The sequence below is a fragment of the Haematobia irritans genome, chromosome 5, assembly GCF_050003625.1.
Source record: "Haematobia irritans isolate KBUSLIRL chromosome 5, ASM5000362v1, whole genome shotgun sequence".
NCBI lineage: Eukaryota > Metazoa > Arthropoda > Insecta > Diptera > Muscidae > Haematobia > Haematobia irritans.
The window spans coordinates 22,627,022-22,652,514 of record NC_134401.1 but is presented as its reverse complement, the minus strand read 5'-3'; the positions used below and the strand labels follow the sequence as shown (position 1 = coordinate 22,652,514).

The 25,493-nt window shown below is 24.6% G+C and overlaps 1 protein-coding gene across 3 annotated transcripts in view; it reads right to left on the bottom strand.

The window, feature by feature from the left end:
• The window catches only part of mam (neurogenic protein mastermind), a 217,808-nt gene that overhangs the window by 1,309 nt on the left and 191,006 nt on the right, over nt 1-25,493 (bottom strand). For all 3 annotated transcript variants that reach the window (XM_075313498.1, XM_075313499.1, XM_075313500.1), the window contains exons 4-6: nt 1,256-1,493; nt 368-1,123; nt 40-300 (exon numbers count right to left, since the gene is read on the bottom strand). In XM_075313498.1, the coding sequence (XP_075169613.1) occupies nt 40-300; nt 368-1,123; nt 1,256-1,493 (1,255 nt within the window). The remainder of the gene's footprint in view (nt 1-39; nt 301-367; nt 1,124-1,255; nt 1,494-25,493) is intronic.

Genomic DNA, 25,493 nt, shown 5'->3' with positions numbered 1-25,493 from the left:
AAAAACTATTTGGAAATTATTTGAAAATCTTCAACCTACCACTGTTGAAACCTCCGCCACCTTGCCTCATAGGGCCTCCAGGACCTGGTCCACCAGAGAAGCCCATTTGTTGTTGTTGCATCATCATATGTCGCCATTCCTGCTGTGAGCCCATAGGCATGCCATCCGGTGCCACTTGGACATTAGGCGGTCGTTGAGGTCCCCCAGGACCCATAGGACCACCATATGGACCCATAGCTGAGCGTGGACCACCAGCGGAATGTTGCATATACATGGAGTGTTGAGGACGCATCATAGGACCTAAGAGAAATAGAAAGTAATTTAAAAATTTTCTTATATTTGCCATAATTTTTTTTCTTCAACTTACCCGAAGGCGGTATTGGTTGTTGAGTCATTCGCCTCATTGCCGCCGCTTGCGCTGCTGCATTTGGGAATCTTCCTCCACCACCCACTGTTTGCTGCATCATTTGAGCCTGCATTAGCTGAGCCTGGGTGGCCTTGTATTCGGGCGGTGGAGGACGCGCACCACCCATACCATGTTGTTGCATAGCTTGAGCACGCATCATTTGTTGTTGTTGCAGGAATTTAGCTTGATTCATATTCATGGGTGGTCCGTTGGGTCCACCAGGGCCCATCATCATACCTGGATTGGGTCCAGCATTAGGATTCATACCACCGGCCGACATCATTTGATTGGGACCACCACCACCCATACCTCCGGGACCCATGCCACCCATGGGCCCATTGGGACCTCCCATAACGGGGACATTGGGACCACCGGGTACATTGGGTCCATTGCCACCTGGGCCACCCATTCCACCCATGGGGCCACCATTGGGACCTACTCCACCCGGACCACCTGGAACTTGATTGCTATTCATTAGACCAGAACCTACATTGGGACCAGGACCATTGGGTCCTGCGGATGGAATATTGGGACCACCGGGTCCATTGTTGCCCACCGCAGAATTCGGTTGATTTTGGTTTTGTCTTTGTCTCATATTGGGCGGCACCTGTTGTTGCTGTTGTTGTTGTGGACCCGCTGAGGCCGGATTTTGGGATTGCTGTTGGGAGAAGTTCATGGATTGTGTTTGTGACAGACTAAAGCCACCATCGGAAGCACCTAAACAAAATCCAAAACCAGAGATATGAATGATTATTAGAAATTAATTGAATTATTGTCATCATCTTAATCCAATTTGTTGTGGTTACAGGCGTCGCTGAGTTTAACACCCTCACCCTCATCCTCACTTACCGTTATTATTGTTAATATTTTGATTTGGTTGTTGTTGCTGTTGTGGTTGCTGCTGCTGGCCATTAGGGCCACTATTATTGCCTCCCCCTTGTTGTTGTTGAGTATTTTGAGTATTTTGTTGTTGCTGTTGTTGTTGTTGTTGTTGCTGCTGCTGATTAAAGAACACTCCCTGTTGTGTGGCCACGGACACATTACTTTTCATATCACCACTGAGATGTAAATGTTGTCCAGCCGAGACCTGAGCATGATGAGTAAAGAAAGTAGAAATAAAACACACACAAAAAATGTCAAACAATTCCACTATGAAACTTTAATTAAATTAACTAGTTTGATAAATTAAATTATAATTGAATTCATTTAGTAAATTGCATTTCGAAAGAACCCCCCATGAAGTGTAAATGGGCAAAAGAGAGTTGTTATATTGGATAACGTTAAGAAATTATTGCATACTTTAGGGCTGTAATAAAGAATTTATTCGATAAATAAAAAAAATAAAAAGTGGATGATAGAAAAAATGAAGGATGAACACTGAATGCTTGTTTTAAAGTTATTCATTTAAATATAAAATAATTTTTAGATATACTCTAGCTAATGCTGTAATGGCATTTCTCTGAAAGAAAAAAAGGTTTATTTGAGATTGACACAAAAACAAAAATCGATTTGAAAAACTTTCCCCTTAAGTAGATACTTTAGTAGGTTAAAGTGGTAGCCCGATTAAATTTCAGGCTCACTTAGACTATTCAGTCCATTGTGAAAAAAGACTTTAGTAGTTTTTTTTTCGATTTGAATTTAGTATCAATTTTTTTTTACTCTTTCAAAGACTTTGTGATTTATTTTACATGCAAATTTTATAATGTCAGTGTTTAATATAAATTTGAATGTATTTTTTATAATTAAAATAAGTCCATCTCAATCAAACAAATTGAAATTCGGAGTTACATCCAAAAATGTGCTAATATGAAATCTATATAGCCGTCATTTAAATTAAAAAAAATGTTAATATTGAGATTCTGCCCTCTTTCAAAATTTTAGCTGTTCTTAGAGATAAAAATTCAAATTTGCAATTATTTTTATTGTATTTAATGAATACAAAAAAATATATATTTTCTTTGGAGAATTTGGAGAAACTAAAAGCAAGAACAGTGTCGTTAGTTCGAATTTCCAAAAAATTGTGTTTTCGATTTTTAATCATTTTTTTTTTACATGATAGCACCTCTAATTGATTTAATTTCTCTTCTCGATACCACTTCGATTTTCTAATACATTTAGTGTTATATCGATTGAACCTACTCCAGTTCTATTAATTTTGAGAGGTTTCACTGTATTTAAAATACTACACACAAAGAATTTTTTTTCTGATTCAATCACGAAATTAATCACAGAAATGATATGATGAATTAAGAAATTAATTGACAGTCAATTAAAAATTAATTGATCCAATTAAAAAAATAATTGATACTATTAATTTGTGTGATTGATTTTATTTCAATTACAAAAATTGTTGAATTAATTAAATTTTTTATTGAATATTTTTTAAAACTCAAGATTTTAATTGGAAAAATTTTCGTGAAAATTTTTTCTGTGTAAGCATACTTTTAGGAATATAATTTTTAAATAACCATTATACGATAAAACCTTTAAAATCGTATTAAATATGTCCTATGAATCCATACGAAATAAGAGGAAATTTGAAATATAACACTGAAGGAAGAATTTTTTTTGCATAGAAGACCCACCGTAATCCAGGTTTTGTCTATATTTGGGTGGTATCCACTTATGAGAGGTTAATTTTAATGTGATAATAACAAACGTCTCACTAAATTGTCCACTTTTGAGAGGTGTCCTTTTTGTGGAGTGACCAAAATTAAAAGGTTTCTCTATATATCAAATCCGAAGCATACTTTTCGGGATCTGATTTTTAATTAACCATTGTACGATAAAAAAAACTTTAAAATCGTATTAAATATGTCCTATGATTCCATAGGAAATAAGAGGAAATTATTTGAAATATTACACTGAAGGAAGAATTTTTTTTTTTGCATAGGGCACCCACCTTAATCCAGGTTTTGTCCATATTTGGGTGGTATCCACTTATGAGAGGTTAATTTTACTTTGATAATATAACAAAAGTCTCACTAAATTTTCATCTTTTGAGAGGTGTTCTTTTTGTGGAGTGACCAAAATTAAAAGGTTTCTCTATATATCAAATCCGAAGCATACTTTTAGGGATCTGGTTTTTAAATAGACATTTAAAATTTTATTAAATATGCGCTATGTTTTAAATACCACACTAAAGGAAGAATTTTCTTCCATACAAAATGAAAGGAAATTATGTATTTCAAATACTACATTGAAGGAAGAGGTTTGTTTTCTAAGGAACGAAATTTAGACAAATTTTTTTGTACTAAAAAGATTAATTTAAAAGCAAGCAGAAGTGGAGACCCACGGCCGCTTAAAGTTTGTCCACATTTGGGAGATGTCCAGTGTTTAGAGTGTTCAAGTGTGAGAGGTTATACTTTAAAAACGATTACAGAAATCGTTTCATCTCCTGTCATAAATTCCACTTTATTTGTTAATAAAAAATATTTTATTCTTCCCTTTCGTATAAAATATTTTTTTTTTTTTATAATTTTTATTTAATTTTTTATTTCATTTGTCTACAAATTTTTTGTGTGTACTTGCACCCAGAGAAGGAATATACCTCAAACATGTTTTAAGAGCAAAATGTTATTTTTGGGTGGTGACCATGTAACATGGTTTTCGCAACTATGCTATTTTCTCGGAAATCATGTATCTGATTTCGGCAAGCAGGTTATATTTGACGAGAAAATAACATTTTAGTGACAAGCATGTTACATGGTCACCATACAAAAATAACATTTTGCTCTTGAAACATGTTTGAGGTGATCATATTCCTTCTCTGCGTGTGTTTTCTCCGGCATAATAAATTTCATTATTTCATTCACCAAAAATTCCTTAGTTCGCAAACCCTTATAAATAAAGCAAAAAATCATACAATTTGTAACATTGTATCCAGTCATTCTATCTTCTATAGTTATAAGCATCATCACCGAAAGTGTATAGTTTTATGCATTGAGCCTAAAAGTATACTTTTTATCTTCATAAGCTTGACAATAATAAAAGTATGCTATAATCCTGTTGTCGCTATCAATTTTGTAAATACTTTAAGTATAAACATATTATGGTATGTGTGGCTCTATCTTATTTAAGACCTTAATGGTCAATTGTGTTATTAAATATGTCCATATTGAATGTATAATATTAAATTGCTTACTATATATATATATATATATTTGTGATGATAAAATGCTTAAAATATGCATGATATTAGTAGCTTGTCATATGTTTGCTATGTGCAGATATTAATAAATAAAATCTCTAACAGATTTGGTATAAATTTGGATTAAAGCCAGTTGAGTGGGCTATGAGGCCTAATAAAGCGATAAAGATATGCATATTAACTTTTGCGAGATTTTTTGTAGAGATGGAAATGTTTGGGTAGAGAATATTATTTGCAAAAACATGTGGCGGTAATTGCAAATGTAAATGAGGGCATTGTAAAAACAAGTTATTTTTGGAAAGCCTTAAAATATGCCACATTTTTTGTATTAAGAGAATTATTAAATTTTGTGAATAAATATTAGAAATTAATGATTTCCTATTATTTCTTTTTTGTTTTTTTTTGTTATAAATATATTTTAGAATATTGATATAAATAATCTGGTCAATAAATGAAAATTATTTTAATTTATGTAAAAATTCATTTTCAAATTAAACAAATTAGTTAAGTGAATAAAAATTAGAAATCCTATTATTTCATTGATACAATCTAGTCAATAAATAAAAATAAAATTAATTTAATTTATGTAAATACTTATTTACAGATTAAACAAATTAGTAAAGTGAATAAAAATTAGCAATTAATGAAGTCCTATTATTATTTCAAACCTAACCATTTTTTATTATAATTATAGTTTAAAAAAAATTTATATAATCTTGTTGATAAAGGAAAATTAAATTAATTTAATTTATGTAAATATTTATTTTCATATTAAACAAATTATTTATTCTATTAAAAAATTTTCGTTTTGGGGTTGCCCCCTCTCAAACAGCATATTTTATATTTTGACCTTCAAACATGATGTGCATCGTTAAGTTTTTATGGTATACATTAATGGTATAAAACTAATTTCCCCTTGCATAGTTTTGGGCGTTTACGACCATTCATTTAATACATGTTGTGGTGCTTGAGTTTATTATATTCTAAGTTGTGCTGGTATGGATGTATGACATAAAAATTAAATGCATTTTTGGACGTTGCTTAAAACCATAAACCCCTAATTATGGAGCTCATATCAGAGCTCACAAATCATCACCTATTCGCAAACTAGTAAGGACAGTTAAATAACTAACTACTGAATTATTAGAAGGGAGTTATCCATATAGCTGTAATAATACTTTTATAAATCTGGTTTTTAATTTTTTTTTTTTTTTTGGAAAAAAATTAAAAATTCCATATTTATTTAAAACTACTTTGCTGAAATTACTATATCGTGAATAATTCATATATATGGAAGTCATTGTGGAATATTGTAATGGGATATAAGAATAATAAAGTCGTTGCTTAACATTTGGATAAAGTACAGTAGGATAAGTCCATTGTTATATTTGAAGAATAGAATTTTTTTTTTTTTGAAAAATTTTGAAAAATTGATCTACAATCTACCATATAAATATAATCGTATATTATTTTGATTATAATTAAATTAAATCACCTATTTCGAAAAATCCATTAATTTCGACTTAGCCTATTATGCTCTAGAGGTAATGCTTGTCCATTTATGTGTTATGCCATTATTTTAGTTTTCAGCCCAAAATTCGGCAACACTTTTATTATGATTTCAATGTCTATACCATTGCTACACAATTCATGTTTAGTTTACGGGAAGTTACCATTAAGCAGCATGACTTATACAAATTTTAAAGTTTTACCCCATATGAATTTTAACTATTGGCAGCCTGTGTTTTGCACACAAATTTTTCGTTGGCCATTCATTATCTTGCTGTTTTGCTGTATGCGTGCGTGCCCATAAATCTTTGTTTCACTTTCAGAGTTTTTTTTTTGTGTTCCTTCTTACTTCATTTTTCTTCGCATGGGGCTCGACATGAAATGAAAAACGATAAATTGTAATGACTTTTTTTTTGTTCTTCTCACACATATTGTTTCACATGGATATGTATGGCCATGTTTATAATTTGGAAAAGCAATCCTTCCTTATTCCCGTTCTGAAATTATGCTCTGGTGATGCCCTATGTTATTTGGTAAACGTCGGTAAGTTTATTTCTCCCCCCAAAAAAAGGTACACTAAAATTGCATTAAGCACTTATTGAGTTTATCGTGTAGGACGATTTCGAGTATACGAATATAGGCATTTTTCTATTATTCGGCTGAAATGAAATCACTCCCAAGGGCATGCTAGAGTATTGCACCATTAAAATGTTGCTCTCAACTGACTTGCACTACATGCAATTAATGAAAATATTTTATTTACAAAATAAAATTAAAAAGGTTTATAAAATGTATGATTATTATGTGAAAAAAGGAAATCTTTAAAGAAGTACTCTTTCATGTGTTATCTGGTAGGTATATTTGTAACAGGTGTAAATGTAATTTGGCAGATTATGGGCAATTTAAATATTTAAAATAAAATAAATTAAATGATTTTAAACTATATTAAATAATTTTTTTTTCTTTATTGAACATAAATTACATGATACATTTCATTTGAACTTAAATACCCACGAATCCTAAATAAAAAATAGATTAGGAAATAAGAAGCCACGGTTACCACTCACGCCAAAAAAATCTACCAAAATATGAAGAAAATCTTACCACAAATCTACCAACGAAATATTTTATTCATGTAGAAAAAAATTATAGAACATATTGTCAAAACTTTATTTCTATAGAAAATTTTGTCAAAATTTTATTTCTATAGAAAATTTTGTCAAAATTTTATTTCTATAGAAAATTTTGTCAAAATTTTATTTCTATAGAAAATTTTGTCAAAATTTTATTTCTATAGAAAATTTTGTCAAAATTTTATTTCTATAGGAAAATTTTGTCAAAATTTTATTTCTATAGGAAAATTTTGTCAAAATTTTATTTCTATAGAAAATTTTGTCAAAATTTTATTTCTATATACAATTTGGTCAAAATTTTATTTCTATATAAAATTTAGTAAAAATTTTATTTCTATAGAAAATTTTGTCAAAATTTTATTTCTATAGAAAATTTTGTCAGCATTTTATTTCTATAGAAAATTTTGTCAAAATTTTATTTCTATAGAAAATTTTGTCAAAATTTTATTTCTATAGAAAATTTTGTCAACATTTTATTTCTATAGAAAATTTGATCAAAATTTTATTTCTAGAGAAAATTTTTTCAAAATTTTATTTCTAGAGAAAATTTTGTCAAAATTTTATTTCTATACAAAAATTTTGTCAAAATTTTATTTCTATACAAAAATTTTGCAAAGTTTTATTTCTTTGTCAAAATTTATTTCTATAGGAAAATTTTGTCAAAATTTTATTTCTATAGGAAAATTTTGTCAAAATTTTATTTCTATAGGAAAATTTTGTCAAAATTTTATAAAGAATTATAGAAAATTTTTGTCAAAATTTTATTTCTATGGAAAATTTTGTCAAAATTTTATTTCTATAGAAAATTTTGTCAAAATTTTATTTCTATAGAAAATTTTGTCAAAATTTTATTTCTATAGGAAAATTTTGTCAAAATTTTATTTCTATAGGAAAATTTTGTCAAAATTTTATTTCTATAGAAAATTTTGTCAAAATTTTATTTCTATAGAAAATTTTGTCAAAATTTTATTTCTATAGAAAATTTTGTTAAAATTTTATTTCTATAGAAAATTTTGTCAAAATTTTATTTCTATAGAAAATTTTGTCAAAATTTTATTTCTATAGAAAAATTTTGTCAAAATTTTATTTCTATAGAAAATTTTGTCAAAATTTTATTTCTATATACAATTTGGTCAAAATTTTATTTCTATATAAAATTTAGTAAAAATTTTATTTCTATAGAAAATTTTGTCAAAATTTTATTTCTATAGAAAATTTTGTCAGCATTTTATTTCTATAGAAAATTTTGTCAAAATTTTATTTCTATAGAAAATTTTGTCAAAATTTTATTTCTATAGAAAATTTTGTCAACATTTTATTTCTATAGAAAATTTGATCAAAATTTTATTTCTAGAGAAAATTTTTTCAAAATTTTATTTCTAGAGAAAATTTTGTCAAAATTTTATTTCTATACAAAAATTTTGTCAAAATTTTATTTCTATACAAAAATTTTGCAAAGTTTTATTTCTTTGTCAAAATTTATTTCTATAGGAAAATTTTGTCAAAATTTTATTTCTATAGGAAAATTTTGTCAAAATTTTATTTCTATAGGAAAATTTTGTCAAAATTTTATAAAGAATTATAGAAAATTTTTGTCAAAATTTTATTTCTATGGAAAATTTTGTCAAAATTTTATTTCTATAGAAAATTTTGTCAAAATTTTATTTCTATAGAAAATTTTGTCAAAATTTTATTTCTATAGGAAAATTTTGTCAAAATTTTATTTCTATAGGAAAATTTTGTCAAAATTTTATTTCTATAGAAAATTTAGTCAAAATTTTATTTCTATAAAAAATTTAGTCAAAATTTTATTTCTATATAAAATTTAGTCAAAATTTTATTTCTATAGAAAATTTTGTCAACATTTTATTTCTATAGAAAATTTTGTCAAATTTTTATTTCTATAGAAAATTTTGTCAAAATTTTATTTCTATAGGAAAATTTTGTCAAAGTTTTATTTCTATAGGAAAATTTTGTCAAAGTTTTATTTCTATAGAAAATTTTGTCAAAATTTTATTTCTATAGAAAATTTTGTCAAAAATTTTATTTCTATAGAAAATTTTGTCAAAATTTTATTTCTATAGGAAAATTTTGTCAAAATTTTATTTCTATAGAAAACTTAGTCAACATTTTATTTCTATATACAATTTAGTCAAAATTTGATTTCTATATAAAATTTAGTCAAAATTTTATTTCTATAGAAAATTTTGTCAAATTTTTATTTCTATAGAAAATTTTGTCAAAATTTTATTTCTATAGAAAATTTTGTCAAAATTTCATTTCTATAGAAAATTTTGTCAAAATTTTATTTCTGTAGAAAATTTTGTCAAAATTTTATTTCTATAGGAAAATTTTGTCAAAATTTTATTTCTATAGGAAAATTTTGTCAACATTTTATTTCTATATAAAATTTAGTCAAAATTCTATTTCTATAGAAAATTTTGTCAAACATTTTATTTCTATAGAAAATTTTGTCAAAATTTTATTTCTATAGAAAATTTTGTCAAACTTTTATTTCTATAGAAAATTTTGTCAAAATGTAATTTCTATAGAAAATTTTGTCAAAATTTTATTTCTATAGAATATGTCGTCAAAATTTTATTTCTATAGAAAATTTTGTCTAAATTTTATTTCTATAGAAAATTTTGTTAAAATTTTATTTCTAGAGAAAATTTTGTCAAAATTTTATTTTTATAGAAAAATTTTGTTAAAATTTTATTTCTATAGAAAATTTTGTCAAAAAGGGAACTTTTTTTGTCCTTGTAGGGTAAACCAAAAATTTCTATACAAAATTTTGTCAACATTTTATTTCTATAGAAAATGTTGTAAAAATTTCATTTCTATAGAAAATTTTGTCAAAATTTTATATCTGTAGAAAGTTTTGTAAAAATCTTATTTCTGTAGCAAATTTTCTCAAAAATGTTATTTCCGAACGGTGTTCCACATTGCAGTAAAACCACTTAGAGAAGTTTTGAAACCCTCAGAAATGTCACCAGCATTACTGAGGTGGGATAATCCACCGCTGAAAAACTTTTTGGTGTTCGGTCGAAGCAGGAATCGAACCCACGACCTTGTGTATGCAAGATGGGCATGCTAACCATTGAACCACGGTGGCTCCCTTTATTTCTATAGAAAACTTTTATTTCTATAGAAAAATTTTGTCAAAATTTTATTTCTATAAAAAATTTTGTCAAAATTTTATTTCTATAGAAAATTTTGTCAAAATTTTATTTCTATAGAAAATTTTGTCAAAATTTTATTTCTATAGAAAATTTTGTCAAAATTTTATTTCTGTAAATAATTTTATTTCTTTAGAAAATTTTGTCAAATTTTTATATCTATAGAAAATTTTGTCAAAATTTAATTTCTATAGAAAATTTGGCAAAAAATTATTTCTATAGAAAATTTGGTCAAAAAGGGAACTTTTTTTGTCCTTGTAGGGTAAACCAAAAATTTTCCCTGGCAACACTGGCTGAGTGTGGGTACCACATATGATCTAGTCACGTAGAATATTTGTTGCCATTTGTAGTACGAGTTTTAATATGTAAGAAAATGGGAGTTCAATAAATTGTTAGTGCAAGTCACTTCATATTGAATGAAACGAGAAATGTTAGTATGAATTTGACATATATGAAACTGAAATATATTCAAGGTAACTGTCATAAAATTTTGAATAAAATAAAAATATCAGAAGATGAAAGAACTTATTTGATTATGTAGTGGAAAAGGTTAGTGATTGGATTTTGAATTTCATACAGAAAAAAAAAAAAAATATTTATATCAATTCAGAAATTTGGTTTAAAAGTTTGACATCAAAAATTGCTTCATACACGAAGAGAAAAAAAATTGTGATATGGGCATGCTTCAATAAAAAAATTATTGTTTATCTTTCAAAGAGAATTCAGAAATTATTTAATTTGAACATAGAAAATTACTTAATACACTAAGAGAAAAATTTTGTTTATTATTTTATAATCTTAGTATGATTTTGTAACGCTTGTGTAATTCCAATTATTTTTAATTGAACATAGAAAATTACTTAATACACTGAGAGAAAAATGTTGTTTATTATTTTATAATCTTAATATGATTTCGTAACGCTTGTGTAATTCTAATTATTTATAATTGTTTTTGAATTACGTGGACCATTGAGCTTCAATTTGATTTTTTTCCTAATTTGTATGACCTTCTCTACAAAATCTTTTTTAAAAATTAATATGGTATAAAACTTTCTAATTTCTCATTTACACAAAGGGTCATAGTTTTAATTAATCACATTTTTTTGTTAATCCAATTTATTAAAATATATATGTGCTTATACATATTTAAGTATTGTATTCCATTTTGTTGCTTGTTGTTGTTGTTGGTGTTCATTACCACAACTCGTGGGACAAAACAAAAGAAAATGGTTAAAATGAAAATAATGAAAAATTTCCTAGAGATTCTATTCAAAGATACCCACAGAATTAGTTAACCAAGACTTTTAGGTATTACATTACACCAGGGGTACATGCAACATGCCATCATGGTATAGTGTACGTACTACAATACAAACATTCATTAGCGTTAGAGTCCTGGCACTTGGTACATAAATGAAGCTAAAGGTGTTTTTGGTTCCACTTTTTTTGCTTTGTGCCCCCCTTCCCCATCACCCCCCATACAAAGATACTCTCTATATATGTGGTATGTGTGGACTTATACTGTATGTCCATGTCATATTCATTCACTTCAGGCTTTCCTGACCTCCTGCGTTTTACACATACTCACACATATTCTCACTATTTCCACATTCCATATCTTCTTCTTTCATTTGCCACAGTGTCATTTTGTTCCATGCTCATTGTGGTGGTAGAAAAATTTCTGTTCCATCTTTTCAGTTTCTTGTGTGAGCCATTCGCAACAACGAAAAATTTTCCAATTATTTTAAGTGGTTGTATATGGTTTTGTGTGTGTGTGTGCTTTTTTATTCCACGTACCTACATCCATATATATCTTTTTAGTTTGGTCTTTTATATCCTCTTGCCACTTGTTTAATATTTTTTGGCATGTTGAACTCTATGCGAAGTAATCGCCCTTATATGTAAATTTTTGTAATTGCACTGGGAAAAAAATTCCAAAGGGAGATATAGCAATTGCATGGGAGTTTTGGGGGACAAAAAGAAATAAAAAAAATGAATTTAAAAACAAAAAGTATGAAATGTTCCATTCTATTTTTATCCCTAAAAAAAATAAATCGAAATAATAATCTAAATTGTTGGCTTGATCTAAGTGAAAATGTATCAATATATTGAATCGATCTATTTGATATCTTCGTTCGCCTAAGAGTATGCAATATTTTATTTCCCATTAATTATAAAATTTTCTTTGGTTTTGTTGGTTAAACAAACCACTCTTATTTTAAGTTTTTATAAATCATTTCAATGCACATAGAATAATGCATCTTTTTATTTTTTTAATTTATTTTTTTTTTATTTTAAAGAAATATGAAATTTTTAAAAACCTGAAAATATGAAATACTTTGATATCCTTAAACGCTGAAATGGATGCCCTAAATTGCTGAGTGGTATAACAACTTGATGTATTAATATATTGAATCGATCTACTTGATCATTTCATTCGCCTTAGAGTATGCAATATTTTATTTTGTATAATTTTGAAATTTATAATTTTTAGCAAAATTTGTTTAATTTTTTATTTTGAGTTTTAGAAATCATTTTAAGGCATCTAATAAATAATAAGGGATATTTTTTATTATTTTAGTTTATTTGATTATATTTTATTTTTTTAAATTTATTTTATTTGAAAGAAATATGTTGTGTTGTTTAATAACTTCATCTGCGGGGAAATGTATTAATCAATCTAAGAGATCATTCCGTTCGCCTAAGTGTATGCAATATTTTATTTTATATGATTAAGAAATTTACAAATCTAGTATTTGCAATTTATTTTTAATAATAAATTCATCAAATCAAATTTACTTAAGAGGCTTGGAATTTTATTCCAAGACACATAACATGAATTTTTTTTATTTAAAAATTGTTAAATTTAATTTATCTTCAAGAAATAAAAATGTAAAATTAAAATATATGAAATTTTTCCAAGTCTCCAAAAAATGTGAAAAACTTTTATAACCTAAAACACTAAATTAAAATTATGTATAGCCTAAATTGTTGAGTGGTATAATAACTTCATATGCGCATATATAAATATATTTACTAATGGATCATTTCGTTCGCCTAACAGTATGCAATATTTTATTTTTTTATAATTTTGAAATTTAGAGAAATTTGCAGTTTATTTTTAATACTAAATTTAAATTTTACTTTAAATATTTGCTAATCATTTCCAGACGATACTTAAAATAATGCATATTTTTAATTTTCAATTGAAAATTCATTGCAAACGCCTAGCAGTATGCAATTATCTAATTTACATGTTTATTTGACGTTAGAAATGTCTTACATGCTTTGTAGTCTAAAGGGTCTACAATATATCAAATTTGTAACCAACTATGGGAAGAAAAAAATATATGAAATATATTTATGTTATATTTTGTCTGGGTCGTTCTGTGAATAACTACATTGATGTATAGGATTTTGAAAGGAAATTAAGTTTTATGATGTGATTTGGAACATTACTAGGGACTCCTAAATGTAGGCAAATTTTTTTTGATTTATATAAATCATATCCTAGGACGTTATAACAATTTTTACATATTTATATAAAACATAGAAATTTTAGTTTAATTAGTTTCTATGTACGTGAAACATCCCGTTTCATCCTACTAAATAATTCAAATCTATTATAGTTATTTATTTATTTATTATTAATACATTTCTTAATGTTCCCCTAATGATAGGCTTTAAATTATGTCCAAATACAATTATAAAGGATTTAAAAAAAATATGGAGAATACTTTTTGGGATATTTTTTTTTTATTATTAATACATTTCTTAATGTGCCCCTAATGATAGGCTTTAAATTATGTCAAAATACAATTATAAAGGATTTAAAAAAATATGAAGAATACTTTTTGGGATATTAATTCAGTCATGGAGTGTGTAATTATTTCAGATAGATATCGATTTGTATCTAGTCGATGTTAATTCTAATTCACAGGACGTTACAGAAATTTTAGTTTAATTAGTTTCTATGTACGTGAAAGATCCCGTTTCATCCTGCTAAATAATTTAGATTTTCATCAAATCGATGTCAAATCTAATATATTTATTTATTTATTATTAAAAAATTTCTCAATGTGCCCCCAATGATAAGCTTTAAATTATGTCCAAATACAATTATAAAGGATTAAAAAAAAAATTATGAAGAATACTTTTTGGGATATTTATTAAGTCATGGAGTGTGTAATTATTTCAGATAGATATCGATTTGTATCTAGTCGATGTTAATTCTAATTTATTTATCATTATCGATAAATTTATTAATGTGCTCCTAATGGTAGGCTCTAAATTATTAAATTAATTAAAGGATTAATTAAAGGATTTTAGAAAATATGAAGAATACTTGTTGGGATCTTAATTAATCCCAGATTATTTCAGATAGATAAAGATTTTCATGAAGTCGATGTTAAGTCTAATTTATTTATTATTATTAATAACTTTCTTAATGTACCCATTGATATAGGCTTAAAATTATATCCATATAATTTATCAAAGTTTTTTTTTTTTTTTTTTAATTCTACAGAATACTTTTTGGGATATAAATTAAGTCATGGAGTGTTTAATTATTTCACATTTAATCTGGAAAATAAATCTTCTAGATAAATCTTTTTCTACATACCATAGATAAAAAAACTCTCAAATATCCACAAAAAAGCAATTTAAAATCTAATATTACTCAAATAATGTCTTCCTCTATTAGACAAAGCATTGTAATTATAACCCCGAAAAACGAAAACTCAAATTGAATTATTAACAGAAAATTACATGAGGCATAAGAAACGACGAGCTACAATGCAAAACTTCACCTTAATGCCATACCGTACTCCCACCAACTCGCCAAGTTGCTAAGTTGAATTTGACTTGACGTTTGTCCTATTTTACGGATGTTTGCTTATCATCATCATCATCATTATATAGCCCTAGTCATCATTATAATATTCATAAGTAAAAGGCAAAACTGCTACATATACAAAAATTGATTTTCCTTTATGGCATGCCTCTCATGCCTAATATTTGTCCTTCAAGGATTTTTGTTAGTTTTCTTTTAAAGGCCCATATAGTCGATATAATTCATGGGATACTTTTGTATAATACATCAAATATTGCTGACAATATTATAATATTGTTAAAAAAAAGGTTTGATTAATTATTCTTATTATTACTATTGCGAGTGTTATTAGAAGGTTATGAGATATCAATTTTTCCCCTTGATTTAATATGGCACTGATGGCACTATCTACTTAGTAATGGCTATGGCTTTAATTAAAATAAATGCATTTCGAATTTTGACATACTATGGTTGTGTTGAACAGTAAAATTTGATTGACAGTGATAATCCAATAAAATCGCTTTTACTGCTTTTCTATCTCCCCTCAGCACCAATTGGCCTAAGGGAACGATATTTATTATTATAGTGTTTGAGGAGAATAGCCTTCAGTCCAAAGTGTATTAATTAAGTTATTGCCGCCGTTATGACAATTTTCCATAATAATTGTAATGACTTTGTAATTCTATTAAAAAGCCATCGTAGGCATATGTATAAGAAATTACGCCAGAAAGTAGACATTGGTATATAAAAATTTTGTAAAGCCTAGAGGCTAGGCTTTGGAAATAATTTTTGAAAAGGCATGAGTGAAGAGGACTTAATAGAAGTGTGGGGAGCATTGCTGTTGCGTGTCAGCGTGACATAGGGAATATTGTGAATATATAAATCTATAGACTTTTTTAATATATAAAATTATTTTGAACAATAGATTGAATAGTTCGCCTAAGAGTATGCAATATTTCTATAAATTTTATCTTATATAATATAAAAATGAAAGGATTGAAGAAAAATACTGACAATTATGAAGACTACACACAAAAAATTTCTTTTCTGGTTCAATCACGAAATTAATTGATCCAATTAATTTTTTAATTGAAATGTCTTCAATCACAGAAATGATAGTATCAATTAAAAAATTTATTGAAGGCCAATTAAAAAAATAATTGATCCAATTAAAAAATTAATTGATACTATTTTTGTGATTGATTTTGTGATTGATTTTTGTTTCAATTAAAAAATTTGTTGAATCAATTAAATTTTTAATTGAAAATTTTTTAAAACTCAATTAAAATTTTAATTGGAAATTTTTCGTGAAATTTTTTTCTGTGTATACACGGACGAAAAAGACTGTTTTCATATGTTTGGATGTACAAATTATATGTTTGGAACTGAAATTTTTTAACACAATATTTTTAAGTGCAAGCATAACATGTTTGGGACACATATGTTAACATGTTAGAACATATTATGTTTGGGACATAAAATGTTTGTAAATATAATATGCTTAGATGCAAACATATAGTAATTTAGAAATAGCCTATAAAACTATATATGTGTTTAGAAAGAGAGACCTAGAGAGTATGCTGCAAGTAAAATAATGGAAGTAATCAATTGGCGCCTTAAAAATATATTCACACAAAGAAAATTTCATTAAAATTTTTTTCTACCAGTGTATGCCCTAATGTGAAACATAATATGTTTGAACCATACAAACAATATTTTGTTTGGACCAATCCTGAAAATATATATGCTTGAAGCATATATGGGGTATATGTTACAGAAGCGATTTTTTTGAGGGTATAGATTTGTATTTGCAATATAACTTTTAGCAATTTTTTTTCAGTATTTATTTTAAGTTGTGAAAATGATTTTAAGGCATCTATATAAAAATTATTATTAGTTTTTTTTTATTTATTTTTTTTTGTATATTGGAATAAAAATTTAAAATTAAAATATACGAAATTTTCTCTGAGTCTTTTTTTCAGTATTTATTTTAAGTTGTGAAAATCATTTAAGCCATCTAAATTATTATTAGTTTTTTTAATATATTTTTTTATATTGGAATAAAATTTTAAAATTAAAATATACGAAATTTTCTCCAAGTCTCTAAAAGATGTGAAAAGCTTTTGTGCCCTAAAACATATCTATTAATTAATTAGTTCGTTCGCCTAAGAGTATGCATTATATTATTTTGTATAATTTTAAAACCTATCTATTAATTAATTAGTTCGTTCGCCTAAGAGTATGCATTATATTATTTTGTATAATTTTTCAAAATTTATAGATTTGTTTAACTTTAACTTTAAAGCTTTGCGAATCATTTCAAGACACTTAAAATAAGGCATCTTTTTTATTTTCAATTAAAAATTCATTACGAACGCCGAGCCTATGGCAAATTCCTCATCTGCCAAGGAAAATTTCAAAATTCATTACGAACGCCTAGCATATGGTAAATTCCTCATCTGCCAAGGAACGGCTTACTACGTTTTGTACCCCGAAAAAAATCAGAAAATTTAAACTTATTTGGCAAATGGTAAAAAACTAATAATTTCTATATATACAGAAAAAAAGTCTGTTGTTAAACTGATGCTAAAATGAACTAATATTAATGCAAAAAACTTTATTTTGTTTTGGTTTATTTTTAAAATTTTATAAGAATTTTTCCCCAGCCCAACGATTTTTTCTTTATTCCACGTATGACTCAAAAATTTTGTGAACTAAATGGCAGTAAAATTTCAATGACATACAAATTAGTTGAATTATAACTAAAACAGAAGGAGTTTTTCGCATATTTCTAAAAAATAGTAATTCTTACTACGGCGTGTTTAAAATGGGAATGATCTGGTGCCAAAGATTTTTTCTTTATTTTTAGTTCATTTTTTCGTTTCGAAAAAGATGCATTTCGTAAATGGTAATTAAAAATCCAAAAATTTTTGTCAATTTAAAGAATCTCAAAATTTGGAATACAGTTTAGTACAATTTTCACACGAGATAGTTCATTTTTCCCATAATGTAGTTTACTTTTTTTATCTTAAAAGAAATTCTTCAGAAGTAGATCTTCCTATATCTGGAAGATCATTTTTGCAATGTACATTAGATGCAATGACTTGGGAAAAATTTCCAATTTTTTTTTCTGGGGCATTCACGTACTCATATTTAAATTATAATTCTTTATAATATTGATCCTAAAAGTATACTATGGTTTTGCGAATTTTAATATTTTATAGCTAAAATTGCCAATAAATGTTAACGAACAAAAGTTTCTTTTTTTTGAAATGTTTGTGAATCACCCTATAATTTATCAGTATTAATCTTTCATGTATTCACTTTCAATTACTAGCTGTTATTACACGTGTTGGATAAATATTAAAAATCAATTAAAAAAAAAAAAAAAAAACAAAAAAGAAACACTCACATAGCGCCATTATATTTAATATATCAATAGATACTTGGTAATTGCCACATTGATTCGTTTCGTTTTTACTATGAAAGGTGAGAACCTTAAGTGGTTATTGAGTAAAATTAACGATGATAGCTCTTTTTTTTCGTATAGAAAAACATGAGGGGTTCAAATAGGAAGTATCATTGAAATGAAACTCGATGCGGAATAGAAAACTGATAAATTATATACATTTTTGTAATATATATAAATTATTATAAAATATAAATTATTTTTTTATGGAATTAGTATTAAAGCACTGCAGGAAATAATATTAGAATTTTTTGTTATTAATAAATAAATTTAAATTTAATAAACAATTTTAATCCATAATTTTATTTATTTATTTATTGTTTATTTTAACCATACAGTAAATGTATGATAAAAAAAGAAAAGAAAAGTAGCATTGGCTGCTAAGGCCATCAGCTATAAATTTAGTGGTGACTTTTTAACTTATTTCAGTTATTCAAAACGCAATTTTGCTTTATATATGGCTTTAAAATATTACTATTGCATTTTGATATTAATTACTTTATTATAATAAAAAAAACAAAAACAAGTACAATAAAATATTTTTTATAATTATTATTTTAAATCAAATTAAGTTTTTTATGATACTCAACTTTGGCTTTTTATAATAACTATAGTAACAAAAACTAATTAATAACTGTAGCAAATATTTATTATATAATCTCCCATATTCAGTTATTCAGAATTGCAATAAATTAATTTTTCATAAAAATATATAAATTTAATTTCAATATACTAACAATAATAATAATTATTCTAAAAAATAATTATTATTATTTATTATGTTATTAAAAGGCTATAGAAAAACGTATAGTAGTTAAACAGATAATACATTTTATTTATTTATTGATTAATTACTTTTGCAATAAAATTATAAATATAAGTGTAAGCTTTGACTGCTAGGGGTTTAGGCTTGATGACAAAATTTTAATTCAACAAAAATTATTTGGTTTTAATTTAATTTAATTTAATTTAACTTTTTTCCAAATTTTTGGCACAGCCCAATGCAATTTTCCCTATCCCAAGTAGGTCTCAACAATTTTATGAACTAAACTTGGTTATAAAATTCCATGCCCATAGAAATAAGTTCAATGTAAACTAAAGCAGAAGAAAATTTTGTATGATTCTCAGAAATACGTTAGTATGAATGTTTCTGTTCATTTAGTTCACGTTGTCTTTCATGGCAGGGAGTAAGTGGTTTTTAAAAATAATACCAGGTAATTATATTTTATTTTTTTTAACAGAGCATTGTGAAATGGAATACAAATTTAGTTCAATTTTTGCAAGTGGTAGTTAATTTTTTACGATTAAACCTATTTTTTCTGTGTGGGTTTTTATTGATTCACTTTTTTTAAATTTTTTTAAAATAATACCAGGTAATTATATTTTATTTGTTTTAACAGAGCATTGTGAAATGGAATACAAATTTAGTTCAATTTTTGCAAATGGTAGTTATTTTTTTCCGATTAAACATATTTTTTCTGTGTGGGTTTTTATTGATTCACTTTTGTTTAAATTTTAATAAAATCATACCCTTTATTTTCTTTGTCCATAAATTCGAATAATAATTAAATAAAACACAGAAGAAAAAACGAAAATAATTCCAAGTCATTATATATGTATACACAGAAAAATGATTATGAATATTTTTCAAATTAAAATTTCATTTGAATTTAAAAAATATTCAATTATTAATTTAATTAATTTTTAAGTGAAACAAAAATCAATCACCAAAATTAATTGTATCAATTAATAGTAAAATCCATTATTTATTTTTTATTGACGTTGCTGATGGGTACTATTATTTCTGTGATTATAGAAAATTTAATTGAACAATTAAATTCTTCATTGAAAAATATAAACAATATTTTTTTGGCTATCATGTATGAAATAAAAAAAATGTATCAATTATTTTTAAATTTCTATAGAAGTAAAATTTTGATAAAATTTTCTATAGAAATAAAATTTTGACCAAATTTTACTATTCTATTGTGGTATCACAATGGACTGAATAGTATAAATGAGCCTGTCATATCGGGTCGCCACTATACCTAATCTAATTTAAGTATAAAAATTACACAAGATTTTCTCTAAGAATAAAATATTGACGAAATTTTCTATAGAAATAAAATTTACACAAAATATTCTATAGAAATAAAATTTTGGCAAAATTTTCTGCAGAAATAAAATTTTGACAAAATTTTCTACAGAAATAAAATTTTGACAAAATTTTCTATAGAAATAAAATTTTGACAAATTTTTTAATAGAAATAAAATTTTCACGGAATTTTTAATAGAAATAAAATTTTCACGAAATTTTCTATAGAAATAAAATTTACACACAATTTTCTATAGAAATAAAATTTTGACAAAATGATCTATAGGAATAACATTTTGACAAAAGTGTCGCTAAGAATAAAATTTTTCTAGAAATAAAATTTTGACAAACGTTTCTATAGAAATAAAATTTTCACAAAATTTTCTCTAGAAATAAAATTTTCACAAAATTTTCTATAGAAATAAAATTGTGACAAACGTTTCTATAGAAATAAAATTTTCACAAAATTTTTTCTAGAAATAAAATTTTCACAAAATTTTCTATAGAAATAAAATTTTGATAAAATTTTCTATAGAAATAAAATTTACAAACAATTTTCTATAGAAATAAAATTTTGACAAAATTTTTTCTAGGAATAAAACGTTCACACAACTTTTTTCTAGAAATAAAATATACACACAATTTTCTATAGAAATAAAATTTTCACAAAATTTTTTTCTAGAAATAAAATTTTTACACAATATTTTCTAGAAATAAAATTTTGACAAAATTTTCTATATACAAAAAAATTTTTACAAAATTTTCTATAGAAATAAAATTTAGACAAAATTTTCTATAGAAATAAAATTTATACAAAATTTTCTGTAGAAATAAAACTTAGACAAAATATTTTTTCTATAGAATAAAATTTAGACAAAATTTTCAATAGAAATAAAATTTAGACAAAATTTTCTATAGAAATAAAATTTACACACAATTTTCTATATAGAAATAAAATTTACACAAAATTTTCGATAGAAATAAAATTTTGACAAAATTTTCTATAGAAATAAAATTTTGACAAAATTTTCTACAGAAATAAAATTTTGACAAAATTTTCTATAGAAATAAAATTTTGACAAAATTTTCAATAAAAATAAAATTTTCACGAAATTTTTAATAGAAATGAAATTTTCTATAGAAATAAAATTTACACACAATTTTCTATAGAAATAAAATTTTGACAAAAGTGTCGCTAGGAATAAATTTTTCTCTAGAAATAAAATTTTGACAAAATTTTCTATAGGAATAAAATGTTGTCAAAAATTTTCTCTAGAAATAAAATTTTCACAAAATTTTCTATAGAAATAAAATTTCTATAGAAATAAAATTGTGATAAACGTTTCTATAGAAATTAAATTTTCACAAAATTTTTTCTAGAAATAAAATTTTCACAAAATTTTCTATAGTAATAAAATTTTGACAAAATTTTTTATAGAAATAAAATTTACACACAATTTTCTATAGAAATAAAATTTTGACAAAATTTTTTCTAGGAATAAAATTTTCACAAATTTTTTTCTAGAAATAAAATTTACACACAATTTTCTATAGAAATAAAATTTTCACAGAATTTTTTCTAGAAATAAAATTTTTACACAATTTTTTCTAGAAATAAAATTTTGACAAAATTTTCTATATACAAAAAATTTTTGACAAAATTTTCTATAGAAATAAAAGTTAAACAAAATTTTCTATAGAAATAAAATTTAGACAAAATTTTCTATAGAAATAAAATTTAGACAAAATTTTCTATAGAAATAAAATTTTGGAAAATTTTCTATAGTAATAAAATTTTGACAAAATTTTCTATAGAAATAAAATTTTGGAAAATTTTCTATAGTAATAAAATTTTGACAAAATTTTCTATAGAAATAAAATTTACACACAATTTTCTATAGAAATAAAATTTTGACAAAATTTGTTCTTGGAATAAAATTTTCACAAATTTTTTTCTAGAAATAAAATTTACACACAATTTTCTATAGAAATAAAATTTTCACAGAATTTTTTCTAGAAATAAAATTTTGACAAAATTTTCTATAGAAATAAAATTTAGACAAAATTTTCTATAGAAATAAAATTTAGACAAAATTTTCTATAGAAATAAAATTTAGACAAAATTTTCTATAGAAATAAAATTTTGGAAAAATTTTCTATAGAAATAAAATTTACACACAATTTTCTATATAGAAATAAAATTTACACAAAATTTTCTATAGAAATAAAATTTACACAAAATTTTCCATAGCAAGTCTTTTTTTTTCCTTCTATCCATATCAATTCGATTAGTAATTTAATAGATGTGCAAATACATATCCATATGTATGTCTAATGATGGAAATTCAGGGGATCGTATACTTTATGCAATAATAATACCTTTGTATTGATATCACTCATACAACCCCAGGGCCAGTGCTTAATAATCATTGAGAAAACCGAATAATATCTATAATATAAATATTTCAAAGGTCAATATTGCTAATTAAACTTTAAGATCAAATTAATTTTATTATATTCTCTTAACTATTAAGATAAAACCAAGCAAATATACATTTCATATAATTTATTTATTACATCAAATCAAATTTTTATCACCCACAACATTGCTTAACTAATATAGATGTTGATTTTTTTTTGTTTTGTAATTTAGCTGAGAATATCCTTAATAGCTATTGTTATTCAAATATCGTAAAATTCTTTTGTATTGCTACACAAATCATACAGATATACTATCCTATTTGTAATTGATTAAATATTCTACAAAATTTGTTATATATTCTATTACATACAAACTGTCATTGTTTTCATTTCCATAACGAGATAATAATTTATCAAATTGACTTTGTGATGCTCTAAATTATGCCATGAAAAAAAACAAAACTTAGATATTCATAGCAACAATAATAGCTAAATAGAATAATATATGGTATATAAAAGAAAACGACAATATCAACGTAGACATAGTCGAAAATGGCAACAACAACAAATGTTTTTGTAATTGAAAAACAAATGTGTACATATGCCCGCATGTGCATGTACATATGTGGACAAATTGACAATGTGAAAAATGTTTGAAAATTTAATGCATTTAAAAATAAATACCGGAAAAACTAACATCGATGGACTTCCTTCTCACATACATATACATATATGCACATGCAATGTGAAACAAGCCTAGGCAATATAGTTTATACATGAGTGCATACACATATACTATATGGTAGTATATGTATAAGGGTAAATATATATGGTCAATTGATATACCAAAGGATGCAAGTATTGAACTTAGTTTTGGTATTATTGAAAGTTGTCAAATACATTGGAAAAAAGGGATAAGATATACTCAGACAAACATGGAAACCCAAACATAACTTTGCAAAGTTTAACACGATACAGTTTTATGACAAATATGATTTTTTCCCTGAAAAACTTATGTAAGACGCTTTTGACGCATTGACAGATTTTTTATAGTTTTTACTATTTGGTAGAGTGGTAGAAATAAATTTTATAAAGAAATAAAATTTTGACAAAATTTTCAATAGATATAACATTTTGATAAAATTTTCTACAAAATAAAATTATTCAAAATTTTCTATAGTAATAATATTTAAACAACATTTTCTACATAAATAAATTTTGAAAAAATTTTCTATACTAATAAAATTAATACAAAATTTTCTACCGAAATAAAATTTTGACAAAATTTTCTATAGAAATGAAATTTTGAAACAAAATTTTGACAAAATTTTCTATAGAAATAAAATTTTGACAAAATTGTCTATAGAAATAAAATTTTCACGAAATTTTCTATAGAAATAACATTTAGAAAAAAATGTCTATAGAAATAAAAATTTGACAAAAAATAAATTTTCTATAGATATAAAATTTTTACAAAATTTTCTATAAAAAAAAAACTTTTGACAAAATTTTCTATAGAAATAAAATTTTGACAAAATTTTCTATAGAAATAAAATTTTGACAAAATTTTCTATAGAAATAAAATTTTCACGAAATTTTCTATAGAAATAACATTTAGAAAAAAATTTCTATAGAAATAAAATTTTGACAAAAATAACATTATCTATAGCAATAAAATTTAGACAAAATTTTATATTGAAATAAAATTTAACAAAATTTTCTACAGAAATAAAATTTTGACAAAATTTTCTATAGAAATAAAATTTTGACAAAATTTTCTATAGAAATAAAATTTTCTATCGATATAAAATTTTGACAAAATTTTGCATTTCTATCAATATGTAGTCTGAAATGGGCCTTAATTGATTAATCAAAATTGAATTAAATTGAAATAACATTTTGACAAAATTATCTATAAGAATAAAATTTTGACAAAATTTTCCATAGAAATAAAATTGTGACAATATTTTTATAGGAATAAAAATTTGACAAACTTTTCTATAGAATAAAATTTTGATTTTACAATTACTATTCGAGCTTTTATGGACAAATTAGATTAAGGAACCTGAGTAATAGCCACTGGCGTTTTCTTTTCAATGACTATTAATCAGGTTCTTTAATCTAAAGCTCGAATAATAATTATAAAATTAAAATATCATGCATTTGCACGTTAATTGCCTGTTTCGGTACCAGGCTAACATGAAGAATAGAATTTAAACAAAATATTCTATCGAAATAAAATTTTGACAATTTTTTTCATAAAAATTTTGACAAAATTTTGATAAAATTTTCTATAGAAA